Raw genomic sequence first — 22,346 nt, forward strand, 5'->3', positions numbered from 1 at the left:
CAGATCAGCTGATTGGGTGCAATGAATGGGGTTTGCAAATTGGGGCTTCCTGCAACTGTGCTCTCTGCTGCTTGTGCCGTCTTGCTGTGTCAGTAGAATGTGGAGGAGATGGATGCAGGCTCGCTCTGAGTTTCCTTGCCGATGATCAATGGAGGAGCAGCACCTGGTACAGAGCAAGGTGAGCAGGTGGAGGTGGATGGGATCCAATCCAGCTGCAGAATTTTATTGCGGCTGCTTTGTGGACTAGTATAGACACTGTATTATGGCCCGGGAAACTCTGTGAAACGTCTTGCAATTTTTTTAAATTTTTTTTTTGAGAGGCGTGTAATTTTTTTTGGTTGCTGTGCAACACGTCTTGGACTCTTGGGCTGTGAACTTGGAAGTTTGGGCCAGATTAGAGGCTCCAACAGCCCTGATTGCACTCGCTGTCAAACCCAACTCCTCTCACAAAAAGGGGAGAATTAACAAAAGATTATACATTTGATTTCTTTGAAAAAAGGTGAACAAGTCAGAATGCAGTCTATGGTCTGGAAGGTTTCCCGATTCAGGCAGGAATCAAAGCATTTCATGTAAATTTTGTGTAGATCCTCTGAAATTTCCGCATTCGAAAAGGTGAACAATTCGGCCAAAAAAATCCAAGATTAATGTCGTCAGGGTCTTTGTAGCCTAGCTTCTTTTCAATTGCAGTCGTATCTTTTGCACCCGGCAGGCCCTGCACCAGGTGATCATGCATTTGCTTTGCTTCCATTGCAATGCAAGTCACACTGACACACAAAGCTCATCCTATCCAAAGCCAAAAGCTTACTCCTTCCTTAAGACAAAAAGAAAAGCCTTCTCCTCTCCGTTTGTATAAATCTCCGCCCCGCCGTAGCTTCGCGCGCGGCTTCTCCACGGCAAGCTTGAGAGGGGGATCGAGATGGCGCGGCACTACTCGTGGGCCTCTGGCGCTCATCCTCTGCTCCTCGCCTGCGCTCTCATGGCGGCTCTCGCAGGTTGGCCTCCGACGTTCCACGTCTGGTCGTGACGATCGATATCGGACGTGTACGCCGTTCTTGATCAGTGCAAACTGTGGTTGCAGGATCGATCGTGCTCGCTGACGGCATCATCTTCCACGTGGCGAACAAGTGCCCGTTCCCGGTGTGGCCGGCGTCCGCGCCCAACACGGGTCACCCGGTCCTCGCCGACGGTGGCTTCTTCCTCCCGCCGGGGAAGACCAAGCGCGTCGCTGCGCCGGCCACCTGGAACGGCCGCTTCTGGGCCCGCACCGGATGCAACTTCACCACGGGCGATGGTGCCTACGGCAACGGCAAGCCCAAGGGCGCCGCGTGCCTCACCGGCGACTGCGAGGGCCGCCTCGCTTGCAACGGGTCCATCGGCGCCCCTCCCGCCACCCTCATTGAGGTGAACCTGCACGCGGACCAGAGCAAGGGGAGCTCCTACGACGTCAGCCTCGTGGACGGGTACAACCTCCCGGTGGCCGTGTCCACCAAACCCGCCAACGGCACGGACCACAAATGCTCCATCGCCGGCTGCGCCAAGGACGTGAACGCGGTCTGCCCGCTGGAGCTACAGGTGACCGCCACCGCCGGCGGCGGCGCGAAGACGAAGACGGTGGTGGCGTGCAAGAGTGCGTGCCTGGCGTTCGGGCTCGACGCCTTCTGCTGCCGCGGCGCGTACGCGACGCCGGCCGCGTGCCGGGGCAGCATGTACTCGCGGCTGTTCAAGGACGCCTGCCCGGCGTACTACAGCTACGCGTACGACACCACCGCCGCCACGGCGAGCGGGTGCTACGCGCAGGAGTATGTGATAACTTTCTGCCCGTCCAGATGGGGCGAGGAGCCCGATCGTGTGGCCCAGATTTGATGTCAGAATAATCGTATGTACTATGATATTACATAAAAATTACTATTTTTATTTTTTTAAGATATTATTTTAGCATTCAGCACACAGAACAAAGTTACAATAAATTCTTTTATACATGACAAGTTTATCCCTCTCAATTTCTTTTATATTCAACCAATAGCACAAAAGCAATCAATCCACCACACATTGAATTAAAACTTCATTTTTAATAGCTTTTAATATGGACACTATAGTAAAACACCACCTTAAAAACCTAAAATAACATATATTTAAGACTAAAATCAAGATATTAAAATAACATCTATTTGAGAACGGAGGTAGTAGATAACAACACTAGGAATGAATCGCTATTCATCTAAAAAAGAAGGCTTGTCTCCTTTGGTTGATATCCTCCATGATGAGGTTGGCCATAACACCCGACACTACTATAGAAAGGGTTAGATTTATAAGCTGAATCGACAGATCTAACTATGGGCCATTACGAATCGGTGGTGATTACCAATTCTAGCTACGAACCGACAGTGATAATAACTATCATTGCCAGTTCAAAAGCTTGACGATAGAGCAATAATTGAGGTAATACAAACTGGCAGTGATAATACTTATCTCTACCAGCTCGTATTTCAAACCGATAGTGATATGGTTTATTACTATCAATTCAAATTCTCACCGACGGCGCAATTATTAAGCGAAGACGAATCGGCAGTGATAATTCTTTTATGAATCAAGCATGTCTCCCTCAGCGCGCCCCATCTCACTTCGCTTCCAATCTCAAGAAGATGCTCTCGAGGGGTAGTAGCGGTCGAAGTGGAGTGGTGGTCACCGTCTCCACTGCAACCACCTCTACCCCTTTTGTCCGGTTTCCACGCGTCCTCCGAGCTAGTCATCGTATCCCAAGCCATAGCCACCTCGCGATTGCCCAAGCCACATCGTGACTGCCGTCTGTTGAGTCCATCGTGCTCATAATCTCCAGAAGCCACTCCCAAGAGGTAATGGCAGCTGAAGTGGTGAGATGGTCACCGTCGCCACTGCGTCTGCCTCTATCCCTTGGGCTCGGCCTCTCCCGAGCCAACTCACGGCCACCCTCGTTTACCCCCGAGCCATCGTCGTCACCGTCTCCCCATATGAACGAGCTCATCTCCCCATTTTTGAAGCGAATGTTGTGCGAGCGTTAAAGATTGTGGCAATAGTAGATCTAAACGAATGTCAAAAAACATATTCATTTGAAGATGATTGTGTTTTTGGCATTCGATTAGACTTACTATTATCACTGTGAATGTAGATTTATATATTGCCCTTCGTTCAAGCTAGATTATGGTAATAGGCAGATCTAAATAAGTGGCAGAAAATACTTTTTCTTCAAGATGATTGTATTTTTGAGATTTATTTAGATGTATTATTGTCACTCGGATATCGCAAGATGTAAAACGTACATTTCGCCATATAAAATACTCTACATCGAATATTTTGGCATGGGGTCTCTGTCTCAACTTGAGGCTGATCCCCATGCTCAAGAGTTCATGGTAGAGTATTTTTGCATATGTAGATGGATTATCACTGTTGATTCTAGCCTTGAACCAACAATGATAATAAGTACACTGCCGGTTCAAAAATCGGCAGTGATGCCAATTTTGAACCGACAGAGATGACTTTTTTTTGTAGTAGTGCAATTGTTTAGCCGTGTTATGGAAAATCCGTTGGTTTTGCTCCTTCCAAATGTTCCACATTATGTAGATCAACATGCCATCAGATCACGTTAGGGTTGCCTTTGGTGTTTCCTTTGAAATCTCGTGCCACCACTCCGCCATAGTACGGAAATTCTTGTTCATAATGGAACAGAGCTAGCACTTGGGACCAAACGAGGTTTGAAAAAGGGCAGTCAAGATAGAGGTGCATTGTTGTCTCTGGTTCGCTTTGACATAACTGGAATTGAGGTTGGTGAGGCCAGCCCTGGATGGCGAGGCTATCTGCAGTTAGGATTTTGTTTTTGTATAAGAGTACAAGCAAAAAAATTGCATTTGCTTTCCAAATAAGATTTGAGTTGAACGACACGATGGAGCCCTGGAATTATGCTAAGTAGGCACACTTGCAGCCTTGGAATTGCATGTGATGGAGTCTTGGGTGTCGAAGGAGAGGTGGATGTGCTGCATTTGGGACCATAGATCAACGAACTCAGCAATGTGTGTGGAGGGTGTAATCTTACAATGAAGTGTCCTAATCCATCTTCCATTTGACAACTTAGTGGCTACTATATTGTTTTTACTCGTGATCAGAGTGAACAGTGAGAGGCAATGTGTTTTGGGGCCATACCATTAAGCCATCTGTCATGCCAAAATTTGGCATTATTACCATCGCCAATGAAAATTGTGGTGCAAACAGCAAAGAGATTGCGGTCAGTGCCATCACATTGGAGCTCAGACTTGGTACACAACTTTAAATCTCAATTCCAATCATACCACAACCATCTAAGGCGGAGTGCATAGCTAAATTTCTCCAAATTGAGAATCCCCAAGCTGCCAAGTTTTTGTGGCCGATAGACTCGCTTCCAGTTTACCAAACAATGTCCTCCATTCGCATTTTCCACACACTTCCAAAGAAAGGAACTTCTAGTTTTGTCAAGCTTTTTTTTTGCCCATTTGGTAAAGATAAGACCGTGAGGTGGTAGATTGGGATGGAGGAGAGCATCGAATTTACAAGCATCAAGCAGCTGGCCTTGGACATGAGGCATCCTCCCCATCCAGGGAGCCAAGCTCGCTCCCATTTAGTCGATGACGGCTGCAAGTGTGCCTTCATTAGTCTTCTAATGTGTAGCGGTAGGGCCAAGTAGGGGCATGGGAAATGTGCTAGTTCGCTTAGGAAATGGTATTTGATTTGGACGATGTCGATCTCCTCCCACGTAATTGGGTGGACTGTACTCTTGTGTAGATTTTTCACCAACCCTGTTGCTTGGCCAAACGTGCCAATAATTAGGTAGATAGATTGCAGCTCCCCCAGGTCAGGGTTGATAAGATGACTACTCATCAGCATACAAAGACACTCGCAATTTGACGTGTTGAGATCCTATGGGACTATGGATGCCTTGTTTTGTGGCCTATTCGATGATATGGTGTAGCAGATCGATTCCCAGGATGAAAAACATGGGGGGGGGCACCTAGGATGCCATTTAGCAAAGTGTGGGATGTGGCAGTTCCGAAAAGGATGGAAATCCCTCTCCCCATTTCGGTTTGAATCCAAGCCTCTGTAGTAGTTCTAGAAGGTAACCCAATTGAGTTAATTAAAAGCTTTTTCTATGTCCAATTTGAGAAAATGCTGGTGACTTAGACTTGTGGAGGCGGTGCACTACATTTTGCATGTATAGAAAGTTGTCTCGGATGCATATCTTTTTTGATGAAGGCATTTTGGCAATTTATCATGATGTCGTTGAGGTGTGGCGCTAGCCTATTACCAAGAGCTTAGAGAATTTTTGCAATGCTATGTATTAAGCTAATGGGGGTGATAGTCCTACACTTGAAGTGCATATGTCTTTTTTGGGAGGAGGATGATGTGGGTGGTGTTGAGGGCCTTGAAGTGACCAGGGCACAATATGTGGAGGCATTGAAAAGCCTCCAATATATCATGTATGATAATGTCCCAACAATTTTAGAAGAAGAGGATGATAAACCCGTTCTACCTAGGGGCCTTGTCCTTTAGCATGGAGAAGATGGTGCACTTAATTTCTTCCTTGAAAAAGGGTTCATCTAGGTGTTAAAGACTTGTCGGCTCGATGTCCAAGGCATTCTAGTTGAGGGACCACTACCTGGATGGTGGAGAATGAAACTGCTCGCTAAAATGGGAGAAAAGGGCTTAAGCCTTTGCCTCGCTGGTGTGTATAAAGTCTGCATCTGTTTCAAGCACTGGATGCAATTTTTGCGTTGGCGTGCCACCATCCGTAGTCGGAAGAACTTTTTATTCGTGTCGCACTTATGAATCCAGGTTAGTCTAGATCTTTTCTTGATCTAGATTTTATCTATTACAGCTAAACCCATGCTTTGGTCTTTTAATTTTTTTCCGAAGGTCCATTTCTTCCACAGAGAGAACACGGCTCTCCTGTGCGACGTCGAGCCGAAGAATGATCTATTTCGCTATTAAGAACTACAATTTTGTGTTATCAATCTTATTATGGGTTCATTTTTTTTAAGTCCTTATCTAGACGATTCATCTTGATCTGTAGGATTTTGAGGGGCTCTGTTGCAATGTGTTTGGTCCAAGATGCTAGGATTGCCTCCTGGAAGCCTTCCATATGTACCAAATAATTCTCAAACCAAAAGCACCAGTATTTGGCTATGGGGAGCTCGCCTTGTAGGAGGAGAGGGCAATGGTTAGACATGAGGATGGGGAGGGAGTGCAAGAAGCATGTGGGGGAAGAGGAGTTCCCACGCCGAGGTGCAAAAAAATCTATCAATGTGTGTGAAGGTCGGGTTGTCACATTTGTTGCTCCAAGCGAATTTGCGGCTATTTAGGCATATCTCTTTGAGGCTTAAATCATCAATACCCATTTTGAATGCAGTCATGAGCCTTCTATTAAGGTTTGCATTGCTTTTATCTTGCACTTGGTATATGAGGTTAAAGTCCCCAATTAACATCTATTCATCTTGGACGAGCGATGAGAGGTCCTGGAGTTCTTGAATGAAAGCAAGTTAGCGTCTTCCTGTAGCCCATAGAGCCCAGTGATCATCCACGATACGCCATCCACTTTCATCATAATCTTTTCCGTGATGGCATTGTTTATGGTCGCTACATGTGAGATGGTGGAGAAATTGTCTGAGCATGCCAACAACACCCCTCCGTGAGTCTGATGTGCAGGAACACAAAATTTTCGCTGAATTTTGGGCCTAATGTTTGCTCTACAATGTCCTAGTTGATATGTGCGAGCTTTGTCTCTTGGAAGCATAAAATGGTGTTGTTTGAGGAGTTTACTAGCTCACTGACTACGTCTTGGTGGGCAGTGTCGTTGAGGCCGGCACGTTCCTGCTGAGGATGAGGCAATTATGTTGTACCATGTATTAAACTAGGGATGCTACTTAGCTATGCAGGGAGCCACTAACTTGGAAACTAATGCATGGCAGGGGGCAAGGCATGGTGCTCAGTACGTGTGCCCAACGAGTGATAAACATGCATGAAGAAAGAGCAGAATGTAGCAAAAAAATTGTTCAATCTTCTGATTAATACATAGTTGCAGAGTAACAGTGATAACAAGTTGCACAATTACACAATGTGGAACAACAATAGCAGTATATATAACATACAAAGGGACGTGTTCCTAGGGACCGCTTGAAGGTAAATGATGCTGAGGAGGAAGGTCGCTAGCTAGTGCAATAGGTAGGAGTTCACGTCTTCGACGATGGGAAGGATGTTTATACATGGGGAACATGTGCTACCACCAAGTGAGATGCAGCTTCTAGGCCGACTAGGCCACACCAGGGTTGACATGTCGCTTCGGTCTCCATCTCCGCCTCCATCGTGTGGTCTAGTAAGTGGTGCTTTGTCCAGGTCATAGAGCACCATGCTAGCCTTGATAACGGCGCTCAATGAGGGGACCTTTGAAAGAACTAGGTACAAGTTGATGACGAGATCATCCACCTCCTCAGCATAACCAACAATGTCGAATCTCTTCATTAGGACATTGCACGCCTTGATGAGGGAGTGTGCCTGCGGTTTGTGTGCCAGGTGCACACTCCTACGCACACCTACTCCATTGCCACCACTACTATCGCGGGCAAAGGGCCACCTGCGTCGTGGCTTGGGGAGTTGGTGTTGTGATTGAGTCAATGAATATGGTCGTTGCAGAGTGACACCTATATAGTCCTCGATGACGTCAAGGTGGACGATGATGTGGAAGTGGAGGCTTGAGCTCGGGCACACCGATTGTGCATTGTGCTACTCGCAGTGGGCTGCCGTCTCCATGTGCACATTGCGAAGGGTGAAGCGGTCGATCATATGTATGATGTCAGGTTTGTGCGTCGAAGCCCACACGTTGAGCGTGTGCGTGTCCTCCCTATTGAGAGAAGCTTCCTCGATATTGTACAAGGAACATAACTTCCCCGTGATCTTATCGGCCACTTCGTTATTCCACATATGTATGGGGACTCCATAAAGGCATAGACTGACATAGAAGTCCATGTGCATGGACGTTGTGAGTGCTCAAGCGCCAAGGCCACAGCTCCAGCCACAAGTCATTGGGTCAGATCCTTTCCCGGAGCACCACCCGGTGGCGGTGATGAAGGTGGATGAAGCACAACAGGAAGTCCTCCGGATAGTGTTGCATGACTGACAACTCATCGGGGATGACTTCAAACTCGTCGAAGATAGCGTCCTTCACCACGTTTGGCGACACTCTGGGCCTCGACCCTCCCATACAGACTTTTATTGCATTGTTGGTGAAGAGGGAGAGGTGCCGCTCCAGATATTGTGTGTTGTTGATGATGGTGTGGCTCTCTCTTGACCTATTGGCTGTGTCCCTCGGGGCGGTGGTAGCGGAGGAAGTCAGCACCGGAGAGGGGTGGAGCAGGCTTGCTTGGCGCTGTAGTGGAGGCGCGACGAGGTGCGAAAAAGCGACAATGGCGAATGTGGTGGCCGTTTTAGTGGCAAAGGATACACTTTGTAGGCTCTTTGCAGGCCGCTTTGAAATGGTTTGGCGAGAAGCAATTGAAACACCTTCCTTTCAATTTCCCGAGGAATTTTGCCTGTTGATCCGAATTGAAAGCAGCAGCTACAGGGGTTGGTGTCCGCATTGCAGAAACCCTGTTCTGCCTCCACCAACAGCGCGATTTGACCGACGTCCATTCCAAATCTTCTGCGAGCTTCCAATATGCTCACCCTGCTTCTCCTACTCCGACCCAGATTAGACCACGAATCCCCATCGCAGCCGGATTCACCGACCGACCACGAGTCGGAGTCCAAACCAGCCGCGCGCCACGCCAAGATAAATACGCGCTCGCGCGCGCCACGTCGAATTCAAACCGGCTTGCCCTCTCTCTCCCGTCGGAATCCGACCCGACGCGCGCGAGCGGGCCATGGCGTTGGCGGACGGCTCGCGGACGAAGCACGGGTTCCCGCGTGGCTACCGCTTCGTGCCGGAGAACCTCGAGATCGTCGCCCTCCTCTCCGACCGGATCCGCGGCCGGCCCCTGCCCCCGAAGGTCGCCGGCATCATCCACGACCTTCGCATCCTCGACTACCACCCCCGGGACCTCTACGGTTCGACCTCCTCTCTCTCTCTCTCTATCTCTCTCTCTCTCTCTCTCTCTCTCTCTCTCTCTCTCTCTCTCTCTCTCTCTCTCTCTCTCTCTCTCTCTCTCTGACCGATCGAGCTGGGTGACGTGCTGAGCAGAGGCGTACAAGGAACACGACGAGTACGGGTTCATCTACTTCTTCAGCCTGAGGGAGTTCCCGGCGCCGGGAGCCGGCGGCCGGCGGGGCGACAGCGACAAGAAGAAGCGTCCGGTGCGCGCGTGCAGGTACGCCGGCGGCGGGTGGAAACCCTCGGGCGGTGGCAGGGAGCTGAGGAGGTCGCGGAGGAACGGCGGCGGCGTCGCTGGGAAGATGGTGACTATGGTGTTCTACGATCGCGAGGACTGCGGCATCGTCAAGACCGGATGGGGCATGCACGAGTTCACCGTCCTCGTAGGGCCAGAGAAGGTACTTGGAGTTTTTATACTCGTGTGCTTCTGGGGTTCAAATATAAATACACGTGCTAGTAGTCTCTTTGGTCCAGTGACGTGTAGTGTAGTCTCTTTGGTCTAGGAATTTCAAATTTATTTTACAATTTTTTCATTTACTGGTGAAATAATTGAAATTCGTTGTTCTAGGTCTCCCATATCAATGAAAGAAAATTTTAAAATTAGATATTTCATTCTTTGAAATTCCTAAAATTGAAAAAAAATGGACAAAATTTTAATCCTTTTTTTGGCTACGGAAAATATAGTTGAGTACTCACGTGCAGTCAAACCATTTAAACTTTTATCACGGATATCTTTCTGAATATTGAGATTGGACGAATCAATATTGTATAATTGTATCTTGGTTTTACGTTTGGATCTTAATTTGCAGTTCTCTGACCTGGCCGTGTACCGCCTCTACAAGTTGAAAAACAGCGGGAAGGAAAGCAAGAAAGCAGCCTGGCACGCGAACAAGCAGGCAAACGGCTCTGACCACCGCGTGGCCACCGTCTCCGTCGAGTGCAAGCCCTCCACGTCGACGGCGGTGGCGCCGCTGCTGGGTCAGCCGACCGGGATGTTCACCACGAACCAAGTACTCGCCGCCGCCTCGACCTCACAGATGTCGCTGCAACCCGGCATTGGGCATGCCCAGCACTACAATCATCAGTACGCGTTCGGTGACGCGGCGACGCCGGGGCCAAGTACCTGGTGGCCGCCGGGAGCAGCGAACCCGCAGGCGCAGCAGGCTGACGCGACGCCAGTGCACGGCGCCGGATTGCCCGGTCACTTCCACTTCGCGGGTCCGCCGGCGCCGGTGCCAGTTGCACCAGCCGCTGCGAACCCAGCGGCACAGCAGACTCCCGCGACGGCGATGCACGGCACCGGACAAGCCGGCCACTCCGGTGCCACGCGTTCGCCGTCCACGACGCCAGCCGCTGTGACCCCGCCGGCGGAACACCACTCCGCCCCCGTGTCGCCACCACACGTCCAATCTGCCGTCTGGGACGAGCCGACGGAGGCAGGGGGCCCTTCCCTGCTTGAGGTAGTGCCGCCCCCGCCGGAACTGGCGCTGGCCGCCGAAGATGCCTGCATTGACGACGTGTGGAACGAGCGGTGGCGTGATATGCCGGGCTTGTCCATGCAGACCGGCCTCACCTCTCTCGACGACTTCTTCATGTACGACGGCTCGTGCGACCTCACGTTCACGATGGAGGAGCTCACCGGCCCAACGTTCGTGCCACCACCGGAGATGCCAACGCCGATGGAGGGAGATGACCCTTTCGATGGAGATGAAAACAATCAGGCAGGTGACAAGCAGGAGCCACAAACTATACTTGTTTAACTGCTTAATTACCAGTTGCATCAGATATGCATCTTTCATAATCTACTATAATGATTTATTAACTATTGTTTCTTAGATTGGCCTGGTTCGTTTACAAGCTCGAAATATTACCTATGTCCATCACAGTTGTCAATGGAGTACATGTTTTGAGTTTTGACAATTTTGCAAAAGCTTGCCTTTCCTAGGAAGCAAACTTGAGCAGATTTGAGATTACGTATCCTACATCTGAAAGCTTAGTGCAAATTCTGTCCTGGTTGTAAAATAATTCCAAATATATGCTGCAGAAAAATTCAAGTAATCACTGCATAGTTTCTTTCCCTGATTTCTGGAAGACGTAAAAAACACTTGAAGGTTAATCAAAGGAAACAAACAGCTGGCTTTTACTAGGCTAGCCTCCATGAGCTGATCTTATTCTTGCTTCGATGTAGAAAGTGACATTCGTGTGTTGGTCCGATGAATTTATGGTAAAATGCTTGAAATAAGAAACATGGCGTTCCACGAAAGTGCATTTGCTTGCATCGATATTAATCGAGAAATTAGCAACATGAGCTTACAACCATACAGAAGTACACAGATTGAAAGACTCAACAACACTATCCACCACGCCCATGATAGGATAATATTGACCACTGAAAGACTTAAGAGGAGAAAACCACTTGTTGTTCAACTAGGTATAAATTCTAGTTATAGAACCTTTAGAATTTCGTACATGATAACGGAAGGCTCATCTTACTCAACCGCTAAATGTTTATGTCAGCATCTCTGTCAAAGGGCTCATATCTTAACCACTAAATGTATACATCAGGATCTCTTTCAATGGACCGAATATGCCCATCCCAATCCTAGCTCGGTTTACTCAATCATCACCATAGACGGTTCTCAATGACGGCTGCAATTATATCCTTCAGTGTTCCCTTCAAAATTGTTAAATTGCATTAGACATATGTTGACAACACTAATGATTTCAACACAAAACTGATGGGAGTGATATGCATAGTACCAGTATTACAACGGTCAAATGTTAAAGTTTCATCTGAAATTTTTTATGAGTTTGGAAAATTAACTATCAGTTGTAATCAATATAATCATGCTGGTTCAGTGCTTCTCTGGAGAAACATTTTGACGGAGAAAAGCAATATTGATGAAAGACCATCAAATGTATTAGTAAAGACAGTCATACAAAGGGAAAAGTTTAAAACTCTTACCTGTGAATGATCTTTCAGACCAAGAGTGATAACCAACGATCGAGCTGAGCCACTGCCACTAGAAAAATGGATGTACAAAAGGAAAGTGAGTTCTATGCATGCTGTGTGAAGTACTCAATTTGCAATATTTCTTAGTGTAGCCAACAACATGAAAATGGCATGTATATCGACAAAGGAACATTTAAAAGCACAGAAGTTGAATTGAAAACGCATACTAAGATCATAATCAAAGGTCCATCACTGGAAGACATTTGCACTGAAGTCCAAGAACAGTATAAAGGAGGAGCTTATTGGTGCTAATTATTTTCAAATGGTTATCACTACTACTAATAGAGTAATAGACATGTGCATATATAGACTGGCATACAGGCTTTTGTAGTAAATTGCGCGCAGTTTGCCATGACAAGTAAATGATCATATGAAATGTCATTCAAAGATGTGGAGGGAAACCACGTGCCACAAGTAGATGGTTAAGGAAGCAAACCTTATATGCTCAATAAGTTGGCGTGCACAAGCTAGTAGGAGCGGCTACAGTTACAAAATTCCATACAGTCGTTAGTCCGTGCATGTTAAGACAATACTTTGACGTCTGGCAGTCTAATGAGCTTACCTCATCTCTCTTTCCAAAAAGAACAGCTATGTTGTAGGTTGGGTCCGAGAAAACACTTTCCTCTTTCCTGTTGAGGGAAAGTGTAATCAGAAATACAGCACAGAAGTTCTAAAGTAAAAAAGAAAAAAAATGATAATGCCTACATTCAACATAATGTTATAAAGCCAAACTTGCTTAAGCTACAACTGGAAGTAAGGTACAAATCTCCACAGCACTACTTTTTAACCTCTTATGGAAATGTCATTCAATGAGGTCTTAGATTTAGGTACCTGTCATCTTTTCATGTTGAGGGAGTAACGAAAGCATTATCTTGCATAAAGATACGGACATGTGAAATTCTGAAAGTCAAGAATGGGTATGCATGTGGCTGCAGTGCTCATTAGTTTGCAGATTCTTTGCTACTAGATGACTAAGTACACAAACAAATATTTGTGGAGGGATCCCGAGTATTCTTTCAAAAGAATCAGCATAGTGGCTTAGACTTGAAGGTTCCAATTTCAATAAGTTATGAACGAAATAACATGGAGGAAGCTACTTATGCAGAACTGAGAATGCAAAGAACAAAACTAAACTTTTCATGTTAAGGAGAAGGCATCTGCATGAGATTAGAAACATACTTAGCAGCTAATATGGTTCCCAAGCAACCAATTTGTGTCACAATGACCTGCAGATTTAATAAAGATGAACACCTTTGACATGTGAGAATCAGGATTCAACTGGATATGAATTGAATGCCGCAATTTACCATAAAAGTGTCTTCATATTTGTTGATAATAATGTCCGTCTTATTTCCCTAGAAAACACAAAAGGGGGAAAAGGAAAAATCAAGTTACCTTCACAGTCCGAAAACACTCAGAAAATAAATCATATTATCTCCATAACTAGTGAAGTCCCATAATTTCTAAAAAACTCATGCTATCAGAATTTCACTCCAGGAACAAACCATCGTATTTTAATATACATTACAGTCTCGGTATTCGCTTAATCCGACAAACATTCAAAACAAGTAAAATGAGCATAATTTGAAATCTTGCTGCAGTAAACAGGTACCTTGATGTCCAACGAGAGGGAACGGTGCTGCACAGGAAAGTGAACACCTGGCTGCATTGCAGAGTTCATCGGCACCTCCATCTACCGAATGAGCACAACTGCGCATCAGAACCTCCAAAGCATTAGCTTTACCCCGCTCAACACAACAACCACAAAACATCGCGTTGTAAGAGTTGTACGCATCAAAAGCACTTTCCAAACACAGATTTTGCACGGAGTTTCCGTGTGCAGTTGACTGCAATCAATACTGGGTAGAAATGCAACCAAGCAATCGTTCAAGTACTCGTCCCCCATCCTATTTATCAACTTATTCTTCACATAATTCACTGCCAGAAATACTCTCAACACTAGCAGTTGCTACTGGAGGAATTAGCACCAATTTGAGAAGCTTGCCCGCAACATCATATTCGAGGCTCTTCTTTGTTTCAACAAGCGTAATGGAAAGCTCAGCACGATTTTTCACTTTTCTAGACCTTTCTAAACCTTCCAAATCATTCAATTTCGTCTTAATTTGTCAAAGCTCTTCTACTGCTCTACGATCTACATTAAAAACGTAGACACCTTATTCAGACAATCACACATTCACCTCGAAACGAAAAACGGAGCCAACTGAGCAAGGAAATCAGCAATTGGGATTTGGGGATTCACCTCACCGTGTGCGTGTGGCGCTGAGGCGTTCGACCTCGCTGTCGTCCTGCTCGCCTGCGGCGCGCCGGCGCTCCTTGCCTCCCTCGCCGGCCGCGCGGTCGGGCCTGCGGTCTGCCTGCCGACCGCCCTAGGGTTCCGTTAATTAGGGGAGACGGGGACTGGGTAGAGAACGAGCGGAGACAGGAGAGACCGAGCGAGAGTGGAGAGACGGAGAGAGGAGGTGGGCGTCGGCGTCGGGTGTGGCCAGATTTGCCAAAGCCCGTGTATTCGTGTCTGGCCTGCTGTCGGGCTTCGTCCAAATGTTACGGATTGGGCTCCATTGCTCCAGTCTAGAAAAAAAACGTACTAATAAACCGCATTCAAAACCATCATATGAGATGTATTAACCGATTTTACATGTTAGAATAAAAATCCATATGACACCTTTAAGTTTGATGTGCAGCCGCGCAATCCCATGAGGAAACAAAAGGTTTATCTAATATCCCAACGCTATAAAATCGGGTTAATACACCTCATATGATAGTTTTGAATGCGGTTTATCCACCGTGGAAGCTGACATGGCTGCCACATGGTGATGAAAAATTGGAAATTTTGTTTTATTTTTGTACCAACCATTTTCTTCTTTTATTCTATTTTATAGAGCTGCTGCCATGTGGTGGTGATATGGCTGCCAACTTTTTATTTCTTTTTAAATAATGGGATTTATTTTATGTTAATGACTAAGAGAAAAATAGAAAGTAAGAGAAAAAGATAAAAAAAATATACTTCCCACTATTTAAATCATTTTAAATAATCTTTGCCATATGGCATCCACGTTAGTTGCCATGGTAGCGAAACCACATTCAAAACCATGTTGATTGACCTAATTTTGCAAGGTAAGCGGGTTGAATAGACATTTTCTTTCCTTGTCACACAATCAAACTTTAGGGGTTAGTTGGACTTTTTCCAACTTGTTACTACTTAATTTTTTGACCAAATTGTTACGTATTCCTAGGAACAACCAGGAATAATGGCAGACCTAGCTTGCTGGCTGGCCACGAGAGGAAAAGGGAGAGAAGCGAAGAGGGGGAGAAGGAGAGAAGATCACGAAGCTAATAATGATCATTAGATTTAGGTCTCATTTGGAACAACTCTATATTTAAGATTTTTTAGAATTAGTAAAACCTAGCTCTAAAATATCTTAGTTCTAGAGCTGTAGTGGATTGAGAGTATTTAATTAAGCCAACTGATTTTTATTTTGAATTAAAAATAAAAGTTTAAATCACTTTATTTTATTATACAAATTGTATATTTAGTATGGACCTCAGAGTTAGAGCTGTATCAAACAAAACCCTAAACTCTAAAGCTCATGGCTTTGCCACTCGTTGATTGGTCCAGGTGTCAAGATCTTGTGGGTTGTATCTAGATAGCACCGACCTTTCCAGCCGTTGATCAATGCCGCGGGGAAAGAATCCTCACGCTGTCCCACTTCCCCTGTACTGGAGAGCTCCCTCACCGTCCTGCTTGGCCTCCTCGCTCGCTCCCGCCGCTGCGCACACCTCTTGTTCCTACTGCTCGAGTGCACCCGCACCTCCTTTCCGTGCCCGCCCTCGTCATCCTCCTTTCCACCATGCTCTCCGCGTCCGGACCCGGCGCGTCCTTCGACCCTGTCGTCACCTGCTTCGACTTTGTCGCCCGCATGTGGGCGCGCGCGGGCTGTGCCTTCGGCGCCGCTGAGCTCAACGCGCTGGTTTGCGCCTTCTGCGCCCGCGGCCACGTCACTAAGACGCGCATGCTTTCCCACCGCTATTGCGATGCCAACGCTCGGGTTCAAGGAGGCCGGCCACACCCAGGCACTGGCGGCGAAGTCCACCAGAACTAGATTGTCCCGTTCTCGGGCTGACTCTGCCTCCGCCTTCCTGTTCTGCCACCCCTCTTCCACTCCCCTCCCCTCCTCGGCGCCCCTTCCCTCCCAATTGCATCCTTAATCCAGCTCAGGCATCACCGCTCAACCGATCCCTCCTTCCCTCACCACATATCGAGCTTCCCCAGCCACCGCGGCCTCATCCCCCATTGAGCGTGTCACCCATCCACGCCACCCATCCCCAAAACGCGTCCTCCTCCCTTATCACTCGCCACTCCTCATCCCTGCCGATCGCCGCTGCGCCCCCGCTCGTTACTCCTTTCGTAGCGGCGAGGCACGCGGCGTGTGAACGAGTCCCTCCACGGGAAAAGCGACAGGGGTTTGTGGCCTTGCCTGGCTCCGGAGCAATGCGAGGTGGAACAAGTGACGACGGAGAGGGCAGCTCAATCGGTGCGAGTAACCCAACAGGGTGTGAGGAAGTTGTCACACCCACGACCTAATTTGACAGATTGAAGATGCAATTCAACAAGATCAGCACAAGAACAAAGGGATTCAGTAGAAATGGAGGAGAATGGGGAAAGCAGAGGTCCATTCCCACATAGTTCTAGAGTGTAGCATAAAAAAATATGTCCTAGAGTTTTACGCAACTGAGGATTATATACTCCTCTCCAAATTACAGTCTTAATCACAATTACGCTAAGTAAACTAGCTAAAGACTTAATTCCGACACAGCTGGGCGACAACTCAATTAACTGTTTACCATACGAGAATAACTGTTTTCTTATGAACTCAACGCTGAAAGATAAGCTACCATAGTAGCCGTCCGATCCAAATGAAAGGGTACCAAGATCTCCATCGTCCTTCTTCTAGCTCAGGTCATGACAATTCCCCCTTCATGAGAGAACACTTTGTCCTCAAGTGTTGTTGGTTGAAGCTGCAGTGGTTTAAGTACCTTCAGACCGTCCAGCTGAAGATGGGTCTTGAGGCCACCACTTACGAATGATGTTCCTGTAAAAGGAAGGACAAGCCGATTTGATAAGTCCTTTGTCTTCCCAGGTCACTTCATCAGGTGGTGTGTTTTCCCATTGAACAAGCCATTGAGTTATAACAGAGTCATTCCTGGGCAAGGATCTGGTTTCTAACACCTCAATTAGAATTGATTTGATCCTGATGTGGGCATCAACTAATGGTAGATCCACACTGGGGACAGCATGCGTTCCAATGTGTTTCTTCAATTGACTAACATGAAAGACCGGATGAATTTGAGCTCCATCTGGCAATAACAATTTATATGCCACTTTCCCGATTTTCTGGATAACTCGAAAAGGGCCATAATACTTTGTGGTGAGCTTAAGAGAACCCCTGAACCCAAATGCTGCTAACTTGTATGTTTGCAATTTCAGATACACCATATCTCCTTCATTGAAATCCCTTTCCGTACGCCTCATGTCTGCAAATTTCTTCATACGAGCTTGTGCCTGGGAAAGATTGGTTTTCAGCCTAGTAATGATCTCATGTTTGTTAGACAAGAACTCCCTCGCAGGATACTCTAGCCCAGGTACTGAAATTTCACTAAGCAAGGGAGGAGCATATCCATACAAGGCTTGAAATGGTGTGCACTTCAAAGAAGTATGGTAATTGGTGTTATACCACCACTCAACAAGTGCTAACCAATAGGACCATCTTTTTGGCTCTTCAAATGCCATACACCTAAGGTAGGACTCAAGGCATTGATTCACTCTTTCGTTTGACCGTCGCTTTGTGGGTGATAAGCAGAACTGAAGCACAAAGAAACCTTCAGAGCCTTGAAAATAGCTTGCCATAGGTCACTAAGGAATACCCTATCCCTGTCAGAAACCATGGCTATTGGAAGTCCATGCAGTTTGAAGATATGATCTATAAACAATTGTGCAACTGAACCTGCTGTATAAGGATGGCTCAAAGGTAAAAAGTGTGCATACTTTGTAAGTCTATCCACTACCACCAGCACAACATCTTTTTCATTTGATTTTGGCAACCCTTCAATAAAGTCCAAAGATATATGTGTCCATGCCATTTCAGGAATTGGAAGGGGATCCAGTAGCCCTGGATACATGCATTGTTCCCCTTTGGCTCTTTGGCATACTGGACAAGATGCTACAAAGGTTTCCACTGATTTTTTGAGTCCTTTCCAATGGAAAAGCCGTTTAATTCTCTGGTATGTGGCAGCAATCCCTGAATGACCCCCAATTGATGAAGAATGCAAGGCCTTTAGTATTTTGGTCTGTATATTCACATCTTGTCCCACATGAAGTCTTCCTTTGTATCTAAGGATGTCAGCATGTAGTGTGTAAGCAGATTTAGGATCTGGAGCTACAACTAGTTGTGTGATAAGTTGAGTGCTTTGTGGATCATTTTCATAGCTTTTCACAATATCTTAAACCCAAAGTGGTTGCACTGTGGTGATAGCCAAGCAGCTTGTATCCTTTCTGGAAAGAACATCCGCAACTTTATTCTCCCTTCCTTTCTTATACTCAACCACATAATCTAGCTTATACTCAACCACATAATCTAGCTGCAATAATTTTAGCATGAGTTTATGTCAAATTCCCTCTGCCAACCTTTGGTCTGAAATATATCTCAGACTTTGTTGATCTGTTCGAATGAATAATTCTGTTCCCAGAAAATAACGTTTCCACTTTTTAACTGCTTCTAGAATAGCCAGTGCTTCCAAATCATAAGTAGACTTGCTCTTAGCCATTTTGCCTAAAGCTCGACTGAAATATTCTATTGGCCTTCCATTTGGCATTAAGATAGCTCCAATCCCTTGGCCACTTGCATCAGTCTCCAAGGTGAAGGGCAGAGAAAAATTTGGCAAAGTGAGAACTAGGGCAGTTATTAACATGTGTTTTATCTACTCAAATGCCTGTGATTGCTTAGGACCCCATGAGAATGAATCTTTCCTTAGAATATCATGTAATGGCCGGTAAATAATTCCATAATCTTTGATGAATCTCCTGTAATAACCTGCCAAACCTAGAAAACTTCTCAGTTCAGCCACATTTCTTGGGGTTAACCAGTTTTGTACAACCTCAATATTAGCCTTATCAATAGATAATCCTTACTCATCTATCACGTGGCCTAGATATTCAATTCTGCTCACAACAATTGTGCATTTGCTTCTCTTAGCCTTAAGCTGATTTGCTTGTAATATCTGCAATACTACTGCCAAATGCTTCTTGTGGTCCTCCAATGTCTTACTATAGACTAATATGTCATCAAAGAGGATGAGTACAAACTTTCTTAAGCATTCAGCAAACACATGGTTTATCATAGCTAAAAAGTTGCTGGAGCATTTTTTAAGACAAAAGGCATAACTACAAATTCAAAATGCCCTAAATGAGTTCTAAATGCTGTCTTTGGGATGTCCTCAACCTTCATAAGCACTTGGTGGAACCCAGATCTCAAATCCAACTTGGAAAAATATTTTGCTCCATGTAGTTCATCAAATAGGTCATCTACTACTGGTATGGGGTATTTGTTTTTGATAGTCTGGTCATTCAGCTGCCTGGAATTCACACAGAACCTCCAAGTGCCATCTTTCTTCCTTGCTAGAATGGAAGGTGAAGAATATGGGCTCTCACTGGGTTGTATCATGCCTTGTTCCAGCATTAGTTTAACAAGTTTCTCCACTTCATCCTTCTGGTAATGGGGTATCCGGTAAGGTCTAATGTTAGGGGGTATGCTGTTTGGCTTAAGAGGAATAGAGTGAGCACAATTTCTAATTGGTGGTAGTTCTGAAGGTTCAGTGAAAACTTCAGAATATTCAGATAGCAATTTGTGGATATCTCCATCCATAGTCTCCTCAGTACTAGTGCCCCCTAGCTGCTCATTGATAAAGAAGATATATCCCATTGCTCCTTTTGTGAGGACCTTCTCTACACCTTTACTGTCGAGTGTACACTCTAACTTAGGTTGCAGACAATCCTGAAATTGCATCTTTTCAGACCCATTCTTAGTGATTGTTAATAATCTTCTTTTCAAATCCATGCCAATGGGACTATGTTGGTAAATCCAGTCACATTCAAGGATAATGTCATAATTTTCAAGCTCCAACATCTAAAATATATCCCTGAACTTAGCTTTCTGAATTTGATATGCACATTGCAGAGCAACTCCCCCAGAATGTAAATTACCCCCTCCAACTACCTTGACAACCTGCAGTGGTGTGTATTGGATTTTACAACCAGTCTTGTTAGCAAATGACACATCAATAAAACTTTGGGTATTGCCACTATCAACCAAGGCTACACCCCTTTTTCCTCCCAAAATCAAAGGTAAGCAAAAGGAAGCTACACTGCTAGCACATAGTATAGCTGATTGTGATATCTGCATCAGTTGAGCATCAGGTGGCTGAGTGTCACATTCTTGCAACTGAATTTCATCGTGCGCAGCATCCAGGTGGTTGACCTCTTCATGTTCCATAGCCATCATATGGGTAGCAGTTTGGTAAAACTTACATTTGGTCTTGTGTTTGGGAGTCCAAGGAGTTGAACACTTCTAGCAAGTGCCAAGCTCTTTAGGCTTTGTGGAGATTGGTTGGAGCTTATCTAGTTTACCCATCACCTCGAGCTTTGGAGCATCACTGAAACTCTTTTGCTGAGGCACAGCTAGAAAGGTGGATCTTCCAGGAGCTGAGTTTGTTAATGTAAAGGACTTCTTGTACATAACAACCCTTTCCAAATTCTCGGCTATTCCATAAGCTTCACATAGAGTACTAGGTTTGTGAGGTCTTAGGTGATGTTTGATCGGATCTTTAAGTCCTTTGACAAAGCATCTTACATAATAATCCTTCTACAATCCTGGGTGTTGCCTTTGCATTCCAGCCATTAATTCCTCAAATTTATCAATGTATATGGCCACAATTGAGTCTTGTGAGAGGGAGTGAAATACTTCAACAATGTCAAACACACCATATTCTGAGAATCTATTGCAAACCATAGTACAAAATTGATTCCACTTCACAATTCTAGAAGATAACCTCAGGCCAGTCCACTAATGTTCGGCACGGCCAGAACAATGAAGTGTTGCTAGGGAGACCCACATGTCGAAAGAAACCATTGCCAACTCAAAATATTTCTCACACTGACGAGTCCAACCAACTGGATTTTCCCCACTGAATGTTGGAAAATCAAGCTAAGGCCTAGCAATAGATAAACTGAATGTGGTGTTTGCATTTCTAACAGCCCATCTGTCTAGAGGGAAATTGGTGTGGTTATTAGCAGGAACTCTAGCATGGGGTGGGATGTAAGTTGGGTGGGAATTAATTCTTCCTTGATTTTGCTGGTGTAAGTGAGCAGTACTATCCATCACAAATTCAGTGTCCAAGAGATGTGGATTGTGCCTAACTGGTAACTCAGTGTAAACCACTCCAGTAGTAGGATCACGAAGAGGAACAGTCTGACTAACGAACTTAGGATTACCTTCGGAAAGTAGATTATCATTCTTCACATCTGGAATCGTCTTGTGCAGCTCCCTTCCTGCTTCCTCGCCCATCGCCCCCACCGCATCTTGTCCATAAGCTTTAGCCGTAGCACGAGATCCATGGTTCATCTCTAGCAGAGTATGAATTGCGCTGAGTTGGTCTTCCATATGGGACATGCGCATCTCAACGCCACCCATGCGAGAACAGAGATCCAACACCTCCTCTTGAATCGTCTCCGCCAATCCAACACTCGACTCGTCCAGATCTTCCACACTAGACATTGTTGTTGCTGCCAGTGCTGCAGCTGACGCCGCCGCCGCCACTGTCTTGGTGTTGCGAGTCATCGCCTCCAGTTCGGGTGTATCGGCTCGAAGTAAACTCCTACCCACAAGTCCACCCGAAGTGTTCTACCGTCGCCGGGATTGAGGATCGACCGAGGGATTTTACACTCGTACGTGACGAGCAACCCAAGTCTGAACTCAATCCGCTGCCCACACCACCGCAAGCTACAGATCGATCCGGCTCACGGAATTTTACACTCGAACAATGCCGAGCAACCCTCGCCAGACATCGATTTCGCTGCCGATTTGCTGAGAATATGAAGGCTCTGATACCAATTTGTCA

At 45.9% G+C, this 22,346-nt stretch overlaps 2 protein-coding genes across 3 annotated transcripts; one reads left to right on the plus strand and one right to left on the minus strand.

Annotated features, from left to right (window-relative positions):
• The first annotated feature begins 791 nt into the window (after window positions 1-791).
• LOC133907619 (thaumatin-like protein) lies at window positions 792-1,955 on the plus strand. The gene is made up of 2 exons (XM_062349691.1): window positions 792-992; window positions 1,079-1,955. The coding sequence occupies exons 1-2, from the start codon at window positions 917-919 to the stop codon at window positions 1,861-1,863; spliced, it is 861 nt and encodes a 286-aa protein (XP_062205675.1). The 5' UTR covers window positions 792-916; the 3' UTR covers window positions 1,864-1,955.
• A 9,440-nt stretch (window positions 1,956-11,395) lies between these two features.
• LOC133907895 (uncharacterized) lies at window positions 11,396-14,657 on the minus strand. 2 transcript variants are annotated; one of them, XM_062350001.1, is made up of 8 exons: window positions 14,416-14,657; window positions 13,768-13,865; window positions 13,463-13,510; window positions 13,335-13,381; window positions 12,718-12,784; window positions 12,592-12,635; window positions 12,108-12,165; window positions 11,396-11,816 (listed from the first exon to the last, which is right to left on the minus strand). In XM_062350001.1, exons 2-8 carry the CDS (start codon window positions 13,846-13,848, stop codon window positions 11,766-11,768), a joined length of 396 nt encoding a protein of 131 aa, XP_062205985.1. In that variant the 5' UTR covers window positions 13,849-13,865; window positions 14,416-14,657; the 3' UTR covers window positions 11,396-11,765. The 2 variants fall into 2 exon arrangements, with proteins under 2 accessions (XP_062205985.1, XP_062205983.1); XM_062349999.1 differs by having other exon boundaries at window positions 14,421-14,655.
• Window positions 14,658-22,346: the final 7,689 nt, after the last annotated feature.

The sequence above is a fragment of the Phragmites australis genome, chromosome 24 (genome assembly GCF_958298935.1).
Source record: "Phragmites australis chromosome 24, lpPhrAust1.1, whole genome shotgun sequence".
Classification (NCBI taxonomy): Eukaryota; Viridiplantae; Streptophyta; class Magnoliopsida; order Poales; family Poaceae; genus Phragmites; species Phragmites australis.